Source organism: Anolis sagrei, chromosome 3, assembly GCF_037176765.1.
Source record: "Anolis sagrei isolate rAnoSag1 chromosome 3, rAnoSag1.mat, whole genome shotgun sequence".
NCBI classification, from domain to species: domain Eukaryota; kingdom Metazoa; phylum Chordata; class Lepidosauria; order Squamata; family Dactyloidae; genus Anolis; species Anolis sagrei.
The window spans coordinates 107,240,696-107,265,245 of NC_090023.1; the positions used below are offsets into that span (position 1 = coordinate 107,240,696).

At 41.1% G+C, this 24,550-nt stretch overlaps 1 protein-coding gene across 2 annotated transcripts in view; it reads left to right on the plus strand.

Moving 5' to 3' along the window:
* The window catches only part of LOC132771543 (E3 SUMO-protein ligase RanBP2), a 45,964-nt gene that overhangs the window by 13,045 nt on the left and 8,369 nt on the right, over window positions 1–24,550 (plus strand). The window contains exons 9-22 of one of the 2 annotated variants that reach the window (XM_067466841.1): window positions 213–422; window positions 7,108–7,286; window positions 7,378–7,553; window positions 8,230–8,353; window positions 8,620–8,781; window positions 10,563–10,700; window positions 10,787–10,933; window positions 11,299–11,481; window positions 11,561–11,644; window positions 15,144–15,279; window positions 15,604–15,701; window positions 15,929–20,345; window positions 21,902–21,979; window positions 24,089–24,256. In XM_067466841.1, coding sequence (XP_067322942.1) covers window positions 213–422; window positions 7,108–7,286; window positions 7,378–7,553; window positions 8,230–8,353; window positions 8,620–8,781; window positions 10,563–10,700; window positions 10,787–10,933; window positions 11,299–11,481; window positions 11,561–11,644; window positions 15,144–15,279; window positions 15,604–15,701; window positions 15,929–20,345; window positions 21,902–21,979; window positions 24,089–24,256 — 6,300 coding nt within the window. The remainder of the gene's footprint in view (window positions 1–212; window positions 423–7,107; window positions 7,287–7,377; window positions 7,554–8,229; window positions 8,354–8,619; window positions 8,782–10,562; window positions 10,701–10,786; window positions 10,934–11,298; window positions 11,482–11,560; window positions 11,645–15,143; window positions 15,280–15,603; window positions 15,702–15,928; window positions 20,346–21,901; window positions 21,980–24,088; window positions 24,257–24,550) is intronic. The other variant, XM_060769688.2, reaches the window with a different exon arrangement.

Consider the following 24,550-nt stretch of genomic DNA (forward strand, 5'->3'; position numbering starts at 1 on the left):
GTGTTTCTGTGTAATGAAGGAGGCAGTAGTCACAAATAAATACGCAAATATTCCAAAAACCCAGCCAGTTCTATTTGATTTTCAATATATTAAAATTGGTTTTAAATTAAATATATAGTGTTGATGTTATTTTTAGTATCTGCTAATTACTCTGCTTTCTCATCCATTCTGCTATTTTTAGATCTGTTACCATATGCCTTTTCCCTTTTCAGGACATATGCTATTAAACCTGAGCTATGGCAAGCCAGACTTCTTCAAGGAAGTTGTTGAATCATTCGCAAACAAGAGTGGCCAGTCAACTTTATTTGAGGCATTATTTGGGAGTGGTTCATCTCGAGAGAGCTCATTCCTTGGCACTGATGATATTAGAAATGTTGGTGTACAAGGTCCAGAATGCATAGAACTAACTAGATATGATATTGGTAAGACATCTAGTTTATATGTTGAATATGGGCGTATATATTATATGAAGACATTACACATGACATAAAAGATGTTTGTCATTGAAGTTAAAGCATGGAATACTGGAAGAAGCAGTTGGAGTTAGATTTTGTGGTAACAATGCAGTATTTGTAAAAAAAAAAAAAACCCTTTTGTCTTCTCCCCAAATACTGCCTTAGAGCAGGATATAATGGTGTACTTCCATATTGCTGTTTCGTGTAAGAGACCCACAAGCCCTCTTCTTCTACCCCCCCCCCCCCCCCAAGCACTGTTGTGGTCTGAACACATTTTTTAGGAAACACTGGGGAGCTGTGAGGGGGAAAGGGAGGTTTACTTCTTCCCATTTTCACTGGTGAAAGCAGCATTAAATGGGGAAGGGCAACTGCTCATGATCACTCTTCCAGGGGAGAATTTTTCCGAGGAGTAGATTTATCCCACTTCCTGTCGTCTCACCTCCATATTTTTGGCATCACAATGGACAGTGTGTGTTTCTTCTGCGTGGTACTGTGAAATCCACACCTGTGGTATTTCCCTGTGTCCACGCAGCTGACTCGGATCTTTCTTGAAAGCTTTTCCTAATTAGGGACTCCAGCCCCGCCCATCTACTCCTAATAAAGCCAGGCAGTGGGGCTTGGAGCCTTAATTCCTTTTGTCCGCGAAAGCAGCAACAACTCGGTGTTCTCTCCTAAAACAACTATTGGTTTGACTCAAGGACTCCAGTTTGACTACTCTAACAGACAGCAATTCCAACTTGTGTTCTGGGACCTTTGTTTATCCTATTCAGGCCAGTATGGCATTTTCTTCTGCGTGGTACTGTGAAATCCACACCTGTGGTATTTCCCTGCGTCCACGCAGCTGACTCGGATCTTTCTTGAAAGCTTTTCCTAATTAGGGACTCCAGCCCCGCCCATCTACTCCTAATAAAGCCAGGCAGCAGGGCTTGGAGCCTTAATTCCTTTTGTCCGCGAAAGCAGCAACAACTCGGTGTTCTCTCCTAAAACAACTATTGGTTTGACTTTAGGACTCCAGTTTGACTACTCTAACAGACAGCAATTCCAACTTTTGTTCTGGGACCTTTGTTTATCCTATTTAGGCTAGTGGGAGGACAAACCCACTCCCTCCCTCTAAAAAAAATAAAATAAAATAAAATGCCGTGTCCTCTGAGGCGCAGGCTTTTTTGCCTTTGGCAATGGGCAGTAACTTACCTTCTTTTTCTTCTGTTCCCCTTGCTCAGAAAGCAGGAGGGAAGAAGATTTTTACCAGCCTACCACCCCTTCCAGACCCAGGAACTGGTAGAGCTTGTGGCAACAAACTGCCACTGTGGCTTTGTGCCAATAACTTTGTTTTGGGTTGCAGCCACGCCTCTCAGCTGTCTCTGTTTTTTAAGGACAGCTTGCTCTCACTGCCCGTGCTTTCTCTGCCCCATTTACCCCAGCAGGCAGTGGACGCTGCAACGATCCCTGCCATGCTTTTGCCCCCCTCAGGGGAGGGGAGGCTCAAGGCAGCCACGCCACCTGTGTGAGTGATGGCTAGCCAAGGCTTGCCTCCACGCCCATGGCATATAACGCCTTGGAGGGGCCTTTGGGTTGCAACAATTCCTGCCATGCTTTTGCCCCCCTCAGGGGAGGGGAGGCTCAAGGCAGCCACGCCACCTGTGTGAGTGATGGCTAGCCAAGGCTTTGCCTCCACGCCCATGGCATATAACGCCTTGGAGGGGCCTTTAGGTTGCAACAATTCCTGCCATGTTTTTGCCCCCCTCAGGGGAGGGGAGGCTCAAGGCAGCCACGCCACCTGTGTGAGTGATGGCTAGCCAAGGCTTTGCCTCCATGCCCATGGCATATAATGCCTTGGAGGGGCCTTCGGGTTGCAACAATTCCTGCCATGTTTTTGCCCCCCTCAGGGGAGGGGAGGCTCAAGGCAGCCACGCCACCTGTGTGAGTGATGGCTGCCAAGGCTTTGGGTCTAAGCCCATGGAATATAACTCCTTGGAGGGGCCTTCGGGCTACTATCCTCCCTCTGCGTCATGCCGCCTGGGAGCTTCAGTGACGGCTCAGAATGTAAGTACTGTGTCTTTTGGACCCCAGCTCCACTTGGCCCATGCCTCAACAGGTAGGTTGCTACTCTTTTGCATAGGCAAACTGCACCCTCCTTTCCTTTTCAAGGATTTGTAGTCCCTTCTTTTGGTTTTCAGGAGTTTATTAAAACTTTTTCCTAAGCTCATTCTGGTGCTTCCTTCAGCTGCAACCAGTCAATGAGTCTGATGTAGATTCTGACTCCTATGAGTAGCAGATTTCTCCTACTCTTGAGGAGGACTTTTCCATCCCAGCTTCCTTAGGGGATGTGTTACCTAATTTTTCCTCCTTGATTGCTTAGAGGATCTGCTTTTCTCAGTTGAGCAACAGCAGAAACAAGCTCCAAGTACAGTTCTCCCAGTTCTCCCAGCACTTCCATATTCGCTTAAGCTTGGAGAAAAACAAAGGGCAACTCCTGTATCTGTGTCTGGAATTTCTAAGTTTGTAACTGCACTTTACTGCATACGCACCTTTTCAGCAGAGTGGTTAGTTAAGCCTACTAAACTGAACTTTATTGTGGTCAAAGTTGTTTAATCCACTGTGATAAGAAGATCCACCCCACTGCTGGCCTACTTACTTGCATGATTCATTACCATGCTTGTCTGGCAGCCTCTCAGGTGCTCTTGTGGCATAGCTCAGCACCTTATTTGGATCTTCTTCCCCTACAGCATCAACAGATCCCAAGGGCTTTCTGTCAGTAGTATCTCACCTTAGCTTCTCATCACAATGCTACGGCTAAGCACAGCACCGATACAGTACTAAGGTGTTTGCTGCTGTTGCAGCAGCCATCCACCAGCATGTGTAGATCCTCTACCCTCTCCAAAGTAGGCAGAGCAATGGCAGGATAACTGCCCATGGCAGAACATAGCCTGCTTCTAAGTTTGGCTTTTTACCACAATCTAGCCTAGATTGTGGTGGCCAGCCCCTCAGCTTAATTATCCAGGGGTGACAACAAACTAAAGGGAAGAAGTAGATCAGGGCCAATAGTTTTTTCGCATGCATTTTCTCTTCTTTCATAGCCTCCAACCCTTCAGCTCCAGTTTTTGGAGCTCCACCTCATCATTTTTAGATGCATGGCATTAGATCTCTTCTCACTCATGGGTGTTGGAGATTACAGAGCATGTTTATGCAATTGAATTTTTCAAACTGTCCCCAGTAGGGACTCTACGGGCCACTCCTCCTCTTGTAAAGATGTAAAGTAGCTTCTTTACATCTTTCTATGTTCCTTCGTTTTCCTTTTCCCCAGCTGTTTTTTGGTTTCCAATAAAGGCAGTGGGCTTTGGCCAGGTTTGGACCTTACAGGATTTATGCATATATTGCATATTGCAAATTTCAGGTATTGTCATTACCAACCATCCTCCCTCTGTTATCCAGCAAGACATGGTTCAGTAGCATTGATTTGAAGGATGCCTTTTTTCATGTGGTATTAGACCACAAGACGGTAGATTTTTGTCACTTTTTACTAGCAGTCAGGCTTTTTCATTTCAAGTTCTTCATTCTGGTATCTCCACAGCTCCACAGGTGTTACTAAGGAGATGGCTGTATGCCGGTTCATCCCTGGGTGCACGGGGTAGTAGTTTACCCCTATATTTATGGCTGGTTGCTGGTGCACAGTCCTGTGAGTATCTACAGAGGAACATTCACTTTACTCTGTCTTTATAGCAGACGCTTGGTCTTTTTATCAACAAGGTAAAATCTCTTCTTCAGCCTATCCAAACAACCAATTCATTGGGCCTGTATTGGACTCTTGGCATGCAAGGGCCTACTTGCTAGCAGACAGGTTTCTGAATCTGCATTCATTAGCTCTTTGAGTCTGGCAGATGCCATACATCCATGCCAAGGATGTCCAGTGCTTTTTGGGACACATGGCATTCACCACAGCTGCCACTCCTTTCTCCTGTTTGCACCTTCGGCCTCTCCAGAATTGGTTTCTTCGGGCACTTCATCCCATGCAGGATGAGCCCAATGAATGTGTCATTGTCCCTCTAGCCATCCACAGGTCTCTCAACTAGTGGACTCATCGCTCCAATCTCTGTGTGGGCGATGTTAGCAACCGACACTTCCCTCTCAGTGTGGTGAGCTCACCTCAAGGGTCACACCATCCATGGTCCTTAGGCGGCCATAGAGGGCATGGAGCACATCAACTATTTGGAGTTACTCGCAGTAGAAATGGCACTGCACCTTATCTCTCATTTGCTCATGGACAGTAGTGTCCACCTTACTACCACCACCACGATTGTGATTTGCTTGCCCTCATCATCAGAATCGGGGACTGGTATACCATAACCATCAGTGCCATTCATCAAGAACTCTCTTGCTGGCTCCCTCAGTCAGACAGTTTATACTGACCACTAATGGTCCCTTCATCCTTCCCAGGCATGGGAGCTCTTTGTCAGATGGCACACTCCCCTTCTGGACTTGTTTGTCTTTGGAGCACGTCTTGCCTCCACCAGACAGGCTGTTGGGAGATGCCTTCCTCCTGGATTGGACATCCACCCTCCTGTACATCTTTCCACTATTGCCACTGCTGTCTCTCGTCTTCAAGCAGAGCAGGTAGATTGCATTCTCATCACACCATGGTGGCCCTGCCAGCCATGGTTTGTCACTCTGCTCCAACTTGCAGGCAGCTGTTACATTCAGTTGCCACTCAGACCAGACTTGCTGACTATGGGCAATAGCCCAGTCCCGTACTCCCAGGTCACTCAGTTCCGGTTGACGGCGTGGCAGATCCAGCCTCAGCCCTCTCTCAACCAGTAAAGGGCATTTTGGACCTTGCCCTGAGACCTGCCACTAAACGTTGTTACATTTGTAAGTGGTGTCATTTTTGCATTTTTTTCACAAAAGCAAGGGGTTCAGCCTCTGTCTGCTTCCACTTCCCTCCTCCTGGATTTTTTTATTTCTCTGTCAGATTCAGGACTCTCATTATCATTCTTGAAGGTCAATCTGGCAAATATAGATTCGTTTAGAATCGAGCATTCTCTTCCCTTTCCTTTATCCGATCCTCTTGTAAAGAGATTTCTGCAAGGCTTTAGAAATTTCTGGCCCCAAGTAGGCATGTGCCCCCCTCTTGGAGGTTGGAGGTTGGAGGTTGTTCTTTCCGCCCTTATGAAACCACCATTTGAGCCAATGGCCACTTCTGACATGTTCCATCTATCATGGAAAACAGCATTTTTAGTGCCTATTACTTTTGCTCTTCGCGCTAGTGAGCTTATGGCTCTTGAGTCGATAGTCCTTACGTGAAATTTCAAAAGGATAAGGTCATGCTGGGCACAGACATTCCCTTCTTACCTAAGGCAGCATCACAGTTTCATATGTCTCAGGACATTATCCTTCCAACCTTATTTCCAAATCCTTCTACTCCCGTGGAGCACTCTTTGCACCTTCTTGATGTGCGGAGGGCTCTTGCTTTTTATGTCCACCGCACAGCTCCATTATGGAAGTCACTATGACTTTTTGTTAAGTACCATAGGGATACTGTGGGCCTTCCTGTTTCTACCCAGAGGTGGCGGCCTGGATAGTTGCAGCTATCCGGCTAGCTTATGAAATGGCAGGACTGGACTTACCTGTTCAGATCCATGCTCATTCCACTAGAGCATTGGCAGCCTCCATGGCTTTTTTGCACGGTGTGCCTCTGGATGATATCTGTTGGATGGCCATATGGTCAACACCACATACTTTTGTCTCCCATTATAAATTGGATTTAACTGCCAAGAAGGAGACGGCTTTTGGGAGAGCAGTACTTTTTTCTGCACTAGCATGACACCCACCATCCGTGGGACAGGTGTGGATTTCACAGTACCATGCAGAAGAAAGTAAGGTTGCTTACCTGTAACCATGTTTCTTCTAGTGGTTAACTGTGAAATTCACACAACCCGCCCATCCTCCCCACATTCTGTCATGCCTTTTATCTCCAACTGTCTTTCGCAGTATGGAACTAAGGCTCCAAGCCCCGCTGCCTGGCTTTATTAGGAGTAGATGGGCGGGGCTGGAGTCCCTAATTAGGAAAAGCTTTCAAGAAAGATCCGAGTCAGCTGCGTGGACGCAGGGAAATACCACAGGTGTGAATTTCACAGTTAACCACTAGAAGAAACATGGTTACAGATAAGCAACCTTACTTTGTCACTCTTCCAGGAGTGCATCACTTTTCCATGAATGAAAAATGTTAGCTAAGTATGTAACAGTTGAACAAATGCTGTCTGTGGCCTTGTATCTGGGAGCTACACATCTAAATGAACATTAGTTATAATTTTGGACTCTTGCATGTCAAGCTTTCTAATTGGTTAAGAATATATTCACTGCACTTGCATCGAATTATGCAGATTGAAGTCCACAAATGTTTATGCTAGAATTTTTTTTATCCCAATGGGTCTCAAAGATGTTGGCACTTGATTCCTTTATATCTTTTAGTTAAGAACATAAACCAATGAATCAAGTTCTGTTTAAACTGTTTACAGAGAATGGTATCTTTTTGGTCAATTTCAATAGAAGAATATAAAACTATATAACCAAATTCTTACCTTGCTTATTGTCTTTCTATATTATATCATACCATGTTGTCTTTGGAAATCAAATTAGTACCGCTTTTTGCTTTTAGGTGCCATTAGAGCTCACAGTGGTAGTCTCCAACATTTAACGTGGCTGGGTCTGCATTGGAATTCACTACCAACACTAGAAGTAATTCGCAAATGGTTAAAACAGCTTTTCCATCTGCCCCAAGAAACATCAAGGCTTGAGACGAATGCTCCTGAGTCAATTTGCATGTTGGACCTTGAAGTAAGAAAGTGTTTTATGTACCAGGTTTACTAGAAAAGAAGTCTGTATAATAATGTTTTCTGCACAACTTACCATGTGTTTGCCCAAATAGGTGTTTCTACTTGGAGTGATATTCACCTGCCACTTGCAATTAAAAGAGAAGTTTAATACTCAATACTCCTTACATCAGCCTCGATTCTTGCCGCTGCCTATATACAAACAACTGTGTACTGAGAGGCAAAGGGCCTGGTGGGATGCCGTATATGCACTAACTCACAAACGAGCTGTGTAAGTGTGGCCGCTGCCTTTTTGTAGTTAGCATGTTGTAGATTTGATGTGGTAGACTTCTGATCATTAATTCAGTATCTTTAATCTTATGCATTGAACTCCTCCCATGTTGTAGCATGTGAATAAAGAGAATGGTTTTTATAGAAATCCTAATAAAAGGTAAAGGTTTCCCCTTGACATTAAGTATAGTCATGTCCAACTCTTTGGGGTGGTGCTTATCTCCATTTCTAAGCCGAAAAGCCAGCATTGTCCATAGACGTCTCCAAGGTCATTTGGCCGTCATGACTGCATGGAGCGCAGTTACCTTCCTGCCAAAGTGGTACCTATTGATCTACTCACATTTGCATGCTTTCAAACTGCTAGATTGGCAGAAGCTGGGGCTAAGAGCGGGAGCTCACCCTGTTCCCCAGATTCGAACTGCTGACCTTTCAGTCAGCAAGTTCTGCAGCTTGGCGGTTTAACCCACTGCACCACTGGGAGAAAGCCTAATACTTGGTATGAAGTGTTGGGACTTTCATATTCAAGGTAGCCCCTTGGAACTGGTGTTTGGATGTTTCTGAGAACTAGGGGAAAGGGGAAGATGAAGAAAGTCCTTTTGCTTTAGCACATTGAAATAAACTGGTCATTTGGACATCATTGTACAACTCACATATATCTATATGCATGTTATTTACAGGCCTGGGACAGCAGCAAAAGTGAGACTTCTAGTTCAACATGAGATTAGTATCCTCAGAGCTTTAGGAAAACATGGTCTTCAGCCAGCCCTGATTGTGCACTGGGCAAAAAGCCTCCTTAAAACAGTAAGTAGACAGAGAACATTTTGTATAACTGTAAGGCTTTAAGAAGTGTATTTCTCAATTGTACATGTATATAGCCAATTTTTAGTTGCATGTGTTTAGATTGTATTGAGATAGCAAAGCCAGAATGCTACTGACATTTCATTTTAGTGATTTTAAGAATTAAGTCAGTTCAACACGTGGCTTGCATTAAGCAAACATTTTCTACATAGAAGTCATCATTCACAATGTTTGTAAATACAGAGATAACGCTGGTTGTTATTTTACAGGGCTGTGGTCTTAATTCATTCTATGACCAAAGGGAATACATTGGACGAAGTGTTTATTATTGGAAAAAAGTTCTGCCAATGCTGGAGACAATCCGGAAGAAGCGGAGTATTTCTGAACCAATTGACCCTTTGTTCAAGCATTTCCATAGTGAAGACATCCAGGTACTAAAGGAAGGAAATTGGAATTCTGCTTGTATTTCCTATTGCTTCTTGGTGTTTCCATCCACTGAGTTTGTTATGCAGTTACATCTTTTTCCATAGTAATTGTTACCTTTTAAACTCCAACTCAGGCAAACATCAGCTATAAGTTGCAAGTTTTGACTTTGTATGATAAGGACAGTCATGAATATGTTCAAATAAATCAGGAGCAGGAATCATGCAGTCGGGTGAATGCATGTGGCATCTGGAAAATTCCTGTATTGAACGTGGCCCCATTTTTTTCTGCCCAAAAGAATAAGGCAGGAAAAAAAGCTTCTAGAGCAGTGGTCTCAAATTTGTGACCCTCCAAGTGTTTGGGACTTCTGCTCCCAGAATTCCTGGCTATTCTAGGAGTTGGAATTTGAAACAACTGGAGAATCACATGTTTGACACCTCTGTTCTAGAGGCACAGTTTCCATTGGGCAAACTAAAATTTACAGACCCCTAGAATTTGAAATAAAGACATATTTTGGTCTGATGCATTCAACAAGCATATATGGGTGTTTTACTTTTAATTTATCTTGGCAGTTAACGTGACCAAAATTATGGGACTTGAAATCTTTACTCCGCACAAGGATAATGGGAAAAACATTCTTAGCTGCTATTACAACATATGGTAATACAGTTATTTATTTATTTATAACATTTATACCCCATCCATTATCGATCTCCGAGGAGGAACTCAGGACAGCTACCAACAGGGAACAATTCGATGCCAACACAATCTAAACACATAATAAAACATTCAAATACCTAAAAATAAATATAAATATACATTAAAAACAGTTCACCAGGTTGGATGCTGGAAATCAGCTATGGATTGGAAACATGATTGTTCCCAGGAATTGTTTTAAGGTGTACATATATTTTTCCTAGATACACAAAACATGTGTGACTTCTCTGAATTCAAAACTAAGGCACTGATTTGGGCCTTTGCTACCTTCCTCCCAAAACAAAATTGAATGTTTAGCACATAGAAAGCACTACACTTCAGGCTGTCCAAGAATTCCTCCTAGCGATTTTATATAGAAGTTAGTGCCCAGATGAAACTTGCTTATGAAAAGCTTTCAGTATGAAGGTTGTCTTCACGTTACATGAAATCCAGTAAGGCTAACTGAGGCACTCAAATGTAATGTCCTGGGCACTTTAGACCTGGGGCTGTCTGTTTATTCAAAGCAAGGAAAGACCTCCAGATGTTGCTGGACAGCAATTCCCGTCACTCCTCAGTTTTGACCCTGATGACTAGGGCTTCTGAGAGTTATAGCCTAATAACATTGGAAGGCCCACAGATTGCCCATTTCTAATAGAAATAATTATTAATCAAAAAGCCAAATCTTCTGTTATCTAGTAGATGATAGTCATAATGGTAATGCCTGACTTTTGTTGCCAGTCATGATAAGTGGGAAGATAAACTCCTGACTGAGGATCTTGATCAATATGCGCTAGGACAGCTCTTGCGGATAGGGAAGCTCTTTCCTTAAGGAACGGCATCATGGCAGGGAGCATGCTCCACTGCTCTGACATCATCTAACCAAAACTGGCATTATGTGTGTTACAAAGCTGTACATCTTTATTTGAAGGCTTCAGTGTACCAAACCAAGGGTTATCCCAACCTGGCACACAATCAGATTATTTGCTCAGTAAATGATGATTCACATGTACTTTATTTTAACCTTTTAAATTTGTGAAATATTCTATACTGAGAAATCTGTTAAAAAAAATAAAAAATAGAATTGCATCTCTAGGTTTCTCATGCTGATGAATATGAAGAAGAAGCACGCATAGCTTTTGCTGTTTTGGATGCCGTTGATGGAAAAACAGAGGATGCTACACAAGCATTTGAAGCCATTAAAAATGTTGTTGCCTATTGGAATCTCGCTCTGGTAAATCCTGAATATCATTGCCATATCTTTTTTTTCTACTTTGTCACAATGCCATGAACCTTGACTTGAGTATTTCTCTTGGATAGATTTATCAGAGGAAAGCTGAAGAGATGGAAAACGATGGCCTGTCACTAGAAGAACAAGAGGAATGCAGGAATCATCTAAAGAAGAGCAGGGACTATCTTGTAAAGATAATTAACGAGAGCTGTACAGACACTTCAGTAATTGAAAAGGTTTGTGATATGACCTGGTTTCTTTATTGAAATCTTTTACCGGAGAAACCTATTTTATAATGTATTCTTATTCGTAGTTATTGTGTGACAATAAACATATTTGAAAATTAAAATGTAATTGCTCTAAACTGGAAGCCCACTCCCCTCGCAAAAGTCCCCAGACAAAAAACTATAAAAAGAATCCACAGGGTATTTTTCACCTTTAGATGACAAAAAAGAACAGAGCACATCAGTTTTGCCCTTTGCAAAGCTAGTGAAACAAGGTTAAGCCAGTAATACTTGAATCAAGACAGAACACATAGTTCATCAACTTAAATTTGTTGAAACTGATTTAAAATTATTCATGCTCTCTGTTTTTGTACTAGTTACCTGTATCCATAAAGACAGTTAAGGAGATGCTGGATTGTGTAATGCAAGAACTTGGGGAGAGTGAGGAAGAACCACGTCTTTCTTTAAACAATGATTTGAGCCAACCAGCAGAAGCAGAAATTAAACATTCAACTCCATCACCAACAAAATATTCTTTATCTCCAAGTAAAAGCTACAAGGTATATTAGATAAAAGAGTTTCCAAATGTTTGCTTTATTTTGTGTGCCTAATCAATTAATACTATAATTGTTTTTCTAGTTCTCTCCCAAAACACCCCCTCGATGGGCAGAGGATCAAAAATCTCTACTTCAAATGATTTGTCAACAAGTGGAATCGATTAAGGTAAATAAACAGCAGTGCATCACATTTATCTTAAGTCATGATCTGTATGTAATAGATTTTTCCCCATTTTAGATACTATAAGTGAGATGGATTTATTAAATCATCTAGCACACTGCTTCTTAAACTTTGGTTTCCAAGTCTAAATGGAGTTCCTTTTAGCTCAGTGTTGGGGTCACAAAAAATTGACAACAATGAAAAGTCCTGAATATCACCCATTTATGCATGCCTTGTTAGCAACAATATAAATCCATTACAGTGATCTCTTAAGAAAATGCTGCATCTGTCTTTCTCAAAATGATAAATCAGCCTGTTTTGCAAGGCTTACAAACGTTGGTTTTTTATCAGAAAATGTTTGATTTTTATGGCTATTTTATATACCTACTGTAGATACCTGGAGTCATAACATTTCTTACAGGAAAAAAGATGTGAGTGGGAAAAGTTTAAGAAGCCCTGATCTAAAAAGTCTTATCCTGCTACAGGCATTCCCCAGATAACTAACAAGATAGGTTCTGTAGGTTTGTTCTTAAACTAGATTTGTATGTAAGTTGGAACATGTACATCTTTTAAGTGTCAACCCAGCCATCATATCTATCTATCTATTTATCTTTGGACAGCTTAGGAAAGGGTTAACTCCCCTGTAGAGTTTGTTTGGTTGTTTTTGCCCCTGTTCAGGTGATTTTACCACATTTTTTGCCTCTGTGACAATTAGATTTTGAAAAGTATGGCTTGTTTGTCACTTCCTATTGTCTCATCCCCATTCTTAATTATGAATCATTTTTAAGTTAGATATTTGTAACTTGGGGACTGTCTTTATTAAAATAAATAGACTAATGATGAGAGGACAACTGCTTACTTTAAAACAGTGAATCCCAACCTGTGGTCCGGGGCCTCACCATTACTACACCGTTGCAATAAGAGTGACCGGTCTTGTGAAACCTCTTATAGTGCCGGGGCTTATTAAATACGGTTTTCTGTGGGCAAGCAGATGGCGACTGTTGTTGTTCATTCGTTCAGTCGTCTCCGACTCTTCGTGACCTCATGGACCAGCCCACGCCAGAGCTCCCTGTCGGCCGTCACCACCCTCAGCTCCTTCAAGGTCAGTCCAGTCACTTCAAGGATGCCATCCATCCATCTTGCCCTTGGTCGGCCCCTCTTCCTTTTTCCTTCTACTTTCCCCAGCATAATTGTCTTCTCTAGGCTTTCCTGTCTCCTCATGATGTGGCCAAAGTACCTCAACTTTGTCTCTAGTATCCTTCCCTCCAGTGAGCAGTCGGGCTTTATTTCCTGGAGGATGGACTGGTTGGATCTTCTCGCATTCCAAGGCACTCTCAGCACTTTCCTCTAACACCACAGCTCAAAAGCATCTATCTTCCTTCGCTCAGCCTTCCCTAAGGTCCAGCTTCCACATCCGTAGGTGACTACAGGGAATACCATGGCTTTGACTAGGCGGATCTTTGTTGCCAGTCTGATGTCTCTACTCTTTACTATTTTATCAAGATTGGACATTGCTCTCCTCCCAAGAAGTAAGCGACTTCTGATTTCCTGGCCACAGTCTGCATCTGCAGTGATCTTTGCGCCTAGAAATACAAAGTCTGTCACGGCCTCCACGTTTTCTCCCTCTATTTTCCAGTTGTCAATCATTCTTGTTGCCATAATCTTGGGTTTTTTTATGTTTAGCTGCAACCCGGCTTTTGCACTTTCTTCTTTCACCTTGATTAGAAGGCTCCTCAGCTCCTCCTTGCTTTTGGCCATGTTCTGTATCATAAACTAGAGCTGATGTGATCTATCCAATGCAGTTTTCTGAATCGACACCTCAGATAACCAAACTGAATCTAAAGTTGACCAAAAACCAATTCGTAACCCTTTTGGTACTGATGTCGGAGAGTGGTTCCTGGACAAAAAAAGGTTGGGAATCACTGCTTTAACATGATTTATTGGGTGTTGACATCATATCATCTGCAAAGTGCTGACAAAAGTATTAATACTTCGTATAATTACTGGTGATATTTAGCGTAACTTTCACTTTTGCCTTTTGTTTTCACTCTTGAAAATACTGCTACGACAGGCTTCTTATTAATGTGATGACTCATTCTTTTGATAGTTATAACTTATAACGGTGTGCCATACTTTCACAAAATCAGAGTGTTGGAAGAGACCACAGGGGTCAACCACTCCAACCCCATGCCATGCAGGGATACACAATCAAAGCATTCTTAACATATGTCCTTTAAGCCTCTGTTTTAAAACCCCCAAGGGTAGACTCTTATCAGTCTATCAAATTCTGAAGCAGGATATACTACTACTGTCAGAACAGCTCTTACCACCAGGTTGTGCTTCCTAATGGAAACTCTTTTCCTTTAGTTTGAATCCATTACTCCATGTCCTGACCTCTGGAGCAGCAGAAAACATGTTTGTTCCATCTTCAACATCCTTTCAGATATTTAAACACGATATCCTATTATCTCTTAAGCTTCTCTTCTGACTAAACATACCGAGCATCCTAAGCCTTTAGTCGGGGAATGGCTTCCAGATCTTTGCCCATTTGACTTCCCTCTCCTGAATATATTCCAGCTTGTCAATATTCTCCTTGAATTGTGCCCAAAACTGGACACAATATTTCAGCTGAGGTCTTTTGACTTTTTTCTGCTATTAGGACCACACATTTTCTCCCCCCGCACCCTCTCATTTTACTTACCATCATCTAGTGTTTGGTCTTGTATTTGCAATTTTTTTTAAGCCTCTATTTTTCAGCCAGTGGCCAAAGTCCCTGATCTGTCAAATGAATGGGGAAGCCTGTGTTTAACTATAGTATGTTTGCAGTGGGACATTTGCATGCTGTCTTCCTTTCTATGATGAAATTGGCATCATAGCAATGAAAATTAGATGCCATATACCAAAATATTCTTACAATAAAGCAGCCAGCAGAATAAAAATCAGCTACTGGTAAAAAAACCTGTAAATGTACTTCAAGTTTTGTTACATCCAGTATTGTTATAGAATCCTGTTAGAAGATAACCATTTGTGATGTCAATTTTTTCCTGTAGTACAAAAGATAAATTTATCTCTTCTTTTTACATTAAAGGCAGCCAGATAGGCAGATTTTTCTTAAAAAAAACTTTTAAAACAATTTTTTAAAACACTGGGGAGTAAGACGATGAATGTCGCAGAAGTGAAAATAATGCTGCCTAGGACTGTGCATTAGAAATAGTTGATAGAAAGAATACTCTTCATATCTTTTTATAGTTTGGGAAGTTTAACTCCAAGAGAGAAAGAAAAACACTAAATTATATTTTGAAAGAACTGGCTTTTGTTAAAATTGAACTCATTTTCCAAGTCTAGTAATCCAATAGCAAGAATTAAGTTTTCAAGCATGTATTTGTAGCATAAGTCTTATTTCTGTCTGGTGAGTTGTTCCTTTATTTCGTTTGGGGAGATTCTTTAGGGAGAAAGCAGAAATCTCTTGGTGTAAACAATTGTAATATTTCTGTATTTCTGATAGAATGAGATGCAAGAAATGAAGCTTAATAATTCAAATACAAACATGTCTCATCGGTGGCCTGCTGAAAGTTATACAACAGAGACCATGTCAGATGGTTATCAAGGAGCACAGAACTTTCATGGAGCACCTTTGACTGGTAACTACATTGTGAAATACTTCTGTATTAGAAAATTTATTTAAAATCATAATGTTTCAGTTGCTTAACATCTAAAACTTTTTTATGTGTAATAATTTGCTTGAAGGAGACTTGACACAATGTCTTGAAGGATTAAATTAAATTAATTCAGTTTCCTGATTCATAGTCTTAAGATCTGACTGAAAATGTATCGCTTGTTTTGTGAAGAATGTTATTACAGTATAGGATGATATCATTGCTGAAGCGCAGAGAAATGTCTGAAGACTTTGAATTTAGGGTTCCTGTAAATCTAAGTGTTCTTAATATTATCTCTTGTGTATTCAGTTGCTACAACAGGTCCATCTGTATACTACAACTCTTCACCAGCTTACAATTCCCAATATCTTCTAAGGACTGCAGCAACCAATGTGACCCCCACAAAGGTAATTATAAATGTTACTTGATAGAAAGGTGATAAACATATAAAAAGCTAAATTACATTGACTTTTACCTTCAAATATCTTGTCAGAGCTCTTGTTTTGTCACATACTAAGGCTGAGATACTTGAATGATTGAAAGCAGATTAAAACCAAAGTTAAAATATTAATATTTGTATAGCGTTCAGTTTTTGCTGCATTAAGAGTAATACCAAATATTGTTCCTGTTTCAGGCTCCTGTCTATGCCATGAACAGGCTTACGCCTCAGCAGCATATCTATACATATCAGCAGCCAATGCATACTCCTCCACTGCAGAACACATCTGCGTGTATGTTTTCACAAGAAATGTATGGTACTCCACTGCGCTTTGATTCTCCTGCAACTGGGATTTTGTCTCCCCGTGGGAATGAGGACTATTACAATTACAGTGTGCCACCAACAAGCACGAATCCACCATTGCCTGAACCAGGCTATTTCACAAAGCCTTCAGCAGCCCCATCTGCTTCCAAATCTGCAGAATCAAAAGTGATTGAATTTGGGAAACCTAATTTTGGGCAGCCGATACCAGCCGAAGGAGCAAAATCATCTTCGTTGATGACCTCCGCTCAGTCCACTCAGCCAACTACCTTCAAGTTTAATTCTAACTTTAAATCTAATGATGGTGATTTTACTTTTTCATCGCCTCAGGTTGTAACACAGCCTCACAGTACAGGCTACAGTAACAGTGACAGTCTTCTGGGTCTTTTGACATCAGACAAACCTATCAAAGAAGATCGATACACTGGGCAGAAAACACTTGCCGAATGTGCTGCAGGACAACGCAGCATCTTCAGTTTTGGTGGCAAGAATGCTTCAGGGATTTCATTTACAGATAAAATGAGTCCAAATCAGCCCAAGCCTTCTGGGCTTGGAAAAGGGGAAGTATTCAGTTTTCAGGAACCCGGCAGGCCCATATTTGGCCCTCCAAGCTCAGACGTAGCAAATCGAAGTCATGAGACGGATGGAAGTCTTCACGGTGGAGAGGAGGAGGAGGATGGGCCTCATTTTGAACCTGTTGTGCCATTACCTGACAAGATCGAAGTGAAAACAGGCGAGGAAGATGAAGAAGAGATCTTTTGTAACAGAGCAAAACTCTTCCGTTTCGACACTGAGTACAAAGAATGGAAAGAGAGGGGCGTTGGTAACGTAAAAATTCTGAAGCATAAAATCACTGGCAAGATCCGTCTTCTAATGAGACGGGAGCAAGTACTGAAGATTTGTGCAAATCACTACATCAATCCTGACATGACTTTGAAACCAAATGCTGGGTCAGAAAAATCATTTGTATGGCATGCGTTGGACTATGCAGATGAATTGCCCAAACCTGAACAGCTTGCCATCAGATTTAAAACACCAGAGGAAGCAATGCTTTTCAAGAGCAAGTTTCAAGAAGCCCAGAATAGTTTGAAGAGTTGTGGAACAGACGTTAGTCAACAGGCTTCACAGAGTGGTTCATCCACAAGAGAAAGTACTCCTTGGGATGTAAGTGGTTCTGGCAAACCTAACCCTGGTCTCTTGAGTTCAGGATTCCAATTCAAGAGTGGAACCTCCACTGCTATTGGTAACTCTCAGGTTCCTGGTCCTGATTTGAGCAGCGCAACAAAGAACACAAGCGCCAAAAGCACTTTCACAATTGCATCAAGTGGAGCTACCCCTGCATCCTTTTCTTTTGGCGAGGAAGTATTAGGGTCACACCCTACACATGGATTTGGCGAACAGTTCATGTTAAAGAAAGATCAGTGGGAGTGTAACACTTGCCTTGTTAGAAATAAAATTACTGCACAGAATTGTGTGGCATGCCAGACTCCAAATCCACAACCTGCGCTGCTTCCATCAGATTCTGTGTCTTTCAAACCGACTCCTGAAGCTACACAGGGCACATTTGGACTCATTTCTGCCAAAAAAGACAACCAATGGGAATGTAGGGTGTGTTCTATGGGAAACGAAGCCAGCGCATCCCATTGTATTAACTGCAAGAATCCCAGTGGAACTAACACATCAGTATTTGTTCCTCAGACTGGCTTCAAATTTGGCCAGATTGACACTTCAAAGGTCTCCCAAAGTGGATTCGGTTCTGCCTTTATGAAAAAGGAGGGCCAGTGGGACTGCAGTGTATGTCTCGTACGAAATGAAGGCTCTTCACCAACTTGTGCAGCGTGTCAGACTCCAAATCCCTCTAGTAGTGCTCCAGTCGCACCTCCTAGTGCTCCACAGCCTGTGTTTGGATTTAAAAACAAATTATCTGAAACTTCTGGAGGACCACAGGGAACTGGTTTCAAGTGTGACATTACAGATAAAGGTTTTAAATTTGGCCACCCCACAGAACAAGGAAAGTCTCCTTTCACATTTCAGATTCCTACTAGTACTGAAGCTAAACCCCTAAAAGGAGGATTTAATTTTTCAATGCCTGTTCCTTCAGGAGATTTTAAATTTGGAATACAAGAGCCTACTAAAGATGTTGCAAAAGAACAGAGTAAAGAAGGTGGTTCCTTGAAAAGTCTTGAAGAAAAAGCCAAGATTTTTGAAGAAAATGCTCTCGCCAAATCACCTGATGCATCTAGCAAACAACACGGTGATTTAGTTTTTGGCCAACATAGTAGCACTTTCACTTTTGCTGACCTTGCAAAAACTGGGGAAGGATTTAAATTTGGCCATCAAGATCCAGACTTCAAAGGCTTTTCAGGTGCTGGTGAAAAGCTATTTTCTTCCCAAGGTGCTAAAACATGTTCCAAAGCAAATACTTCTACTGATCTTGAGAAGGACGATGAAGCATATAAGACAGAAGACAGTGATGATATTCATTTTGAACCTGTTGTTCAAATGCCTGAAAAAGTGGAACTTGTCACAGGTGAAGAAGATGAAACAGTGTTATATTCACAAAGAGTTAAACTTTTTAGGTTTGATGCAGATGTTAGCCAGTGGAAAGAACGTGGTGTGGGCAACTTGAAAATTCTTAAGAACGAAGTAAACGGCAAACTACGAATGCTCATGAGGCGTGAGCAGGTATTGAAGGTTTGTGCAAACCACTGGATCACAACTACCATGAACTTGAAACCCCTCTCAGGATCAGACAAAGCATGGATGTGGTTAGCCAGTGACTTCTCTGATGGGGATGCCAAGCTGGAGCAGTTGGCAGCCAAATTTAAAACTCCAGAGCAAGCTGAGGAATTCAAACTGAAATTTGAAGAATGCCAGAGACTATTGCTAGATATACCACTCCAAACCCCCCACAAACTCGTAGATACTGGGAAAACAGCAGAGCTCATACAGAAGGCCGAAGAAATGAAAAGTGGATTGAAAGATCTCAAAACCTTCCTGACAGATGAGAAAACTAAAATTGCAGATGAAGAGGGTAAAAACTCTACATCTGCCACAAACACTTCAGATTTGATTATAAAGCCACATTCTGAAAGTACTGGGCCTACATTAGAGTGGGATAATTACGACTTACGTGGAGAAGCACTGGATGATGGAACGGATAATTCTATGTTTGGGTTGCCCCGGGCTAGTAGCCCTGTGAGGAAGAATCTGTTTAGATTTGGGGAGTCTACCACAGGGTTTAACTTCAGTTTCAAGTCTGCACTAAGTCCTTCAAAGTCACCTTCCAAACTGAACCAAAGTAGGACTTCTGTGGGCACTGATGAGGAATCTGATGCTACCCAAGAAGATGAAAGAGATGGGCAGTACTTTGAGCCTGTGGTACCTTTGCCTGACCTTGTGGAAGTAACAAGTGGGGAAGAGAATGAGCAGGTTGTCTTCAGTCACCGAGCTAAACTGTATAGGTTTGATAAAGAGGCTAATCAGTGGAAAGAGAGAGGTATTGGGGACATAAAGATCCTACAAAACTATGACACTAAACAAGTTCGTGTAGTCATGAGACGGGACCAAGTGCTAAAGCTTTGCGCCAATCATAGGATAACACCAGATATGGGCATCCAGCAGATGAAAGGCACAGAGCGAGCATGGGTATGGACGGCATGTGACTTTGCTGAAGGTGAAAGGAAAATGGAGCTCTTGGCTGTACGATTTAAACTCCAGGATGTGGCTGACTCTTTTAAGCAGATTTTTGAAGAAGCAAGATATGCTCAAGAAAAAGACACTCTAATCACACCTCTCTCTTCACGTGCCAATACCCCAAAAGAATCTCCGTGTGGAAAGATAGCTGTTGCAGTATTGGAGGAAACCACCAGGGAACGGACTGATTTAAAGCAGGATGAGGAAACTGTTATAGAAACTGCAGAGCCATCAGTGGTGGTGAGCACAACTGAGACGCCAACAAAAGCCGTGGTTTCACCACCCAAGTTTGTCTTCGGCTCAGAATCTGTGAAAAGTATTTTTAATAATGGAAAGTCAAAGCCTTTCACATTTGGGAATACATCGGCAACAGGCTCTCTCTTTGGCTTTAGTTTCAATGCTCCTCCCAAGAACCAGAGTGACAGCTCAGAATGTGAGCCAGAGTACTCTCATGACACAACGACTTGCAAGCCTGCTGAATGTCAAGAGAGTGGTGCTGCTGGTTGGAAGTCTTCAGGTGGCAAAAGAGATGCTGAAGGGACTACTTCAAAAGTGGATGCACTTCCTAACTTTTCATTTAAAACATTGGAAAAAGGTGAGCATTTAATTTTCTTCTATGCTAAAATAGTCCTGTGAATGAGTACATTTCCATTCCAACTATTTTCAATGGTGCAGGATGCTTTTTAATGTACAGTTGTCAAATTTAGATGGGAAAATGCCAAAAGACTTCATAGAATATGTGTGATTTCAAAAGTCTTCAGAAAATAGGCTTGTTGAGGTATTTAAGGACTGTTCCATTGATCAGTGAAAGTTCCTTGAATCAGAACTGTAAGCTCATACAGATATTCTCTGGCTTGGCCTGTTAGATGTTGGGACACAACATTTGGCATATCAGTTCAGCCTTCTGAATATTCATTAAGTTTCTAGTCTTAAAAAATTATAGATGTCATTAATATGTGAGTTTATTAAGGACAACTATTGAAGCTGGTGTGTAAAACTCATATTCTAAAACTTGGCTGCTGTACTTCTTAAACATATAATGCTAAAATTAGATAACAGTAACTCCACAGCGTTACTAGCACTAACAGCAAATGCTGTCGTGAATAGAAGGATGTCGCTTTATGCTGGAGATAGGACTTTCTTCACTATGGAATGCTGGGTTATATTTATCTGTACATGGCTTCAGAGGCCAGGTATGGGACCTAGCTATTGAATCTCAGAGAAATCTAATGATATTTCTTCACACACCCACTAAAGCGTGTATATATACTTATCGTTTAGGTCATATTATGGTCCAATTTCTCCCCCTACTTCAGTTGCCTGTGGTGGCAGGGGAGAGCCAATTTACTGTGTATATGCTATAAAGATTTTGCAAAAGACATTTCCGGTTTCCTCGAATCACCTTCTGGTGGCTGCAACTCCCACTGGCCATGTTGATTAGAGTCTGTAGTCTAAGAATTTTCAGTCTCTTTTGCTCGTCTCCTGAGATTTTAATAGTCCTCAAGGAAGACTATGATATGTGGTTATAATGAGAATGAGAGATTAGGGAGACAACAGGTGAAAGCAGAATCATTATACATGGTATGTTGTAGCCTGAATAGGCTGCCACTTATGTGACAAAAGGCTAAAAGTAGAATTGGACACATTTTTACTAATGCCATCTGAATAGTTTGTGGTTTATGTAATATAATGCAGTAGATAATGTTTGTTTTGCTATATTGAAAGTTAGTAGCAGTACATAACTACTATGAGTAGAGCCTTATTCACTCTTTCTGGATAGAGTTAATAATGCATGTAGAAAGATAGTGATATACCCCACTGCTTTCATTGCTTCTCTATTCATGTGGAAAGAAATAGCATGAAGAGGGCATCAGGATCCCACCTCCATTGGAGAGCCTCCAGGCATAACTAATGCTTTACTTGGCAGACCATTCCTCCTGTGAAGAGCAACAATGGAAAGGGACAGAACTTGTGTTCTTCCTCAACATCATCTCTATTCTGAGTAGGGCTCAGAAAAGCCTGTGACCCAGATTGTATAAGTATAAAGAAGTATAGTGTACAATTAGTGGTCCTTTATTTACATTGTATTTTCCCCTAACTCTGCAGGAATGTTGACTTGATATTTCAATTCATGCATTCTTTATTTTGTAGGATTTAATTTTAGCCTTTTTAAATCTAACCCAATGGCCTTTTGGACCAGCGCATCTCCCTCTCAACCGGGTTGTAAAGGTATTTGCACCCTGCACTGAATGTGGTGGTGTATCACTTCTTGGAAAGCAATGTCAGCTGCCCAGCTCTAGCAAAATAACTGGCTGTCTTAGTATGTAGAAAAGGGTAGAAAGGTTAACTTGCATGCTTAAGAATAGCAAGGACTTTACAGCTGTTGTGATAAGAGGCTGGTTTTGGATGCCCTTCCTCTGTTGGAATGCTCAGTTCCTGTATCTTCCAAGTGTCCAGCTTTTACTGGCTTCTGTGTTTTGTTTTGCTTTAATTTGCTTTAATTAAGAAGTTAACTCAGTCAAGATAGGCAGGAAGATTTTGAAAGATTTGACACAGGTACCAAGTTTCCCAAGTCAGTGTGGTGTAGTAGTTTGAGTGCTGGACAGGGACTCCCAAGAGACCAAAGCCCTGCTTGGCCATGGAAACTTGCTGTCTGACCTTAGGCAGGTTTTTCAGCCTCGGAGGCATATCAAAGGTCATTGGACATTTACTCACACCACCAATGTTAGACATGTTGATGTCATTCCTGTCTTCGCTTTTTAATAAATGTATGGAACACAATTACATATTCATCCAACACTTTAGGAAGCTTCTGCAAAATCTTGCGTCACTTCTGAAGATAAAATCCATATCTGCCCATTAACTGCATACACCAACCAGTTGATGCTTTAAACCTGCTTTCCTTCTTTTGTCATTTAAAGTGCCCTTAACTGACTGCTCTGAGTGAATGTGGAGCCATTTTATCTGCATTCTTTTCCACATCCAGTCCCTTTACCATTGCATCAAAAGGCAAACTTCTTTAAACTTCAGCATTTCTTGTAGTTCAGCTTTTTCTTTTCTCCTGCTTCCAACAAGCTTCTCGTTGACACTAATTCTATTACATCTACATAATTGTTGGATTCTTTGGCATGTTCAATAATTTTTAATTTAAAAACAATGCTATGTAAGAAGCTCTGGTTTTTGTTTCAAAATTAATTTTCCAGAGGATGAAAAGTTATAATTATATTTTATATTACTGGAATAACAACAGGATTGATCATAAGCTTATTGGTTATTAACATTTTGATAAAGTCACTCCAGATGGCAAAAGAAGGAAAACGTTCAGTAGCCAAAGATATTATATAACAATTTACATGCATTTCCAGGCATCTCCTGAGCTGACCATGATGATTCAGGTGTAACTGTCAGTATCCAAGGCCATTGCCTAGCCTAATAGATTTCCATTAACTAGACTTCTATGGAAACCAGGACCCTTGGATGAGTCAACTCAGGTTCTAATGATAAATTTTCAGGTTAAAATTTCTTAAAGTTGAGTATATGTTGGTTTCTTCATAGCCACCCTTTGAAACTTTCGTTTTTACATGTTAATGGCTCAAAGTTGCCGTGGCTGCAGAAAAGAAAGGAAATCCAATGTCACATGCTTATATATGGATGAAGTTCAGTGAATGGAAGGTGCGCTATGCTTGGAAGTCTCTAAGTAGAAGCATGGCATGATTGCAGTCATTGTCAAAGTGCTGGTTGTGACATACAAAGACCTACACAGTTTCAGTGCAGGTAATTTAAGCCTGCCTGGATCCTGAGATCCAGAGGAAAGATCATTCTCAATGGCTGCCCTTATGCAAGTTTGAAGCTTCCTACCTCAGGAGGCTAGAATGGCTGGCTCCCTCCTTTCTATCCTTCCATTGGGAGGCTGAAATCTTTTTATTAATACATACTTTTAGAATTGAAAAAGCTATACGTGTTGTTTCTGAAGGTATATTTTTAACGTGTGAGACTCCTTGACTCTTAATCTTGCAAACAGTGGCAATAACAACAACAACAACAACAATAATAATAATAATAATATCAGATTAAATAATAATACATACTCTTTGTTAATGTGTGTGTTAAGTTCTTAATGCCTTATTGTCTTCAAGCTGAATATAACAACAATTTTATTTATATTTTGCCACCATCTCCCAAAAAGGGACTTGGGGCGGCTTTAAAAACTGCATAATAGTGCCATAACATATAAATGAATCAATATATTTCTCGCCTGCTCTGAAAATATGTTAGCATTGAAGTGTAAGTGCTGATTCTGGATGTGTTCAAAGAATTATTTTGTATTTTATTTTTCAGCCGTTGAGGTTAAGAAAGTCCCAGATACAGACACATCAGATGATGTGTTGATTGTATATGAGGCAACACCCACCACTGAGCAAAGAGCCCTTGCAGAGTCACTTAGATTACCTCCAACATTCTTTTGCTACAAAAACAAACCTGGGTATCTGAGCGAAGATGACGATGGTAAGAAACATTACAATGGTTAGAAGAAGTGTCTCCATGTTACAATTTATGTCCATGTTCCAGTTAATAATTTTTAGGAGTAAATATTTTTTGATAGAAGATGATTTATAAAAGTTGCTCTTGCTGACAATTTGACATTGTTTTTCATTACTTTGTCTCTAATATTGGTTGCCCATGTTCACCGACTTCCTCCACAAATGGAATTTAGTAGTATATTCTTTCATTGGTGGAACTTCTTCAAGAGTAGAGCTTTCTTCCTCCCTTCCCTTATTCCAGGTATTGTAGCTATGCATA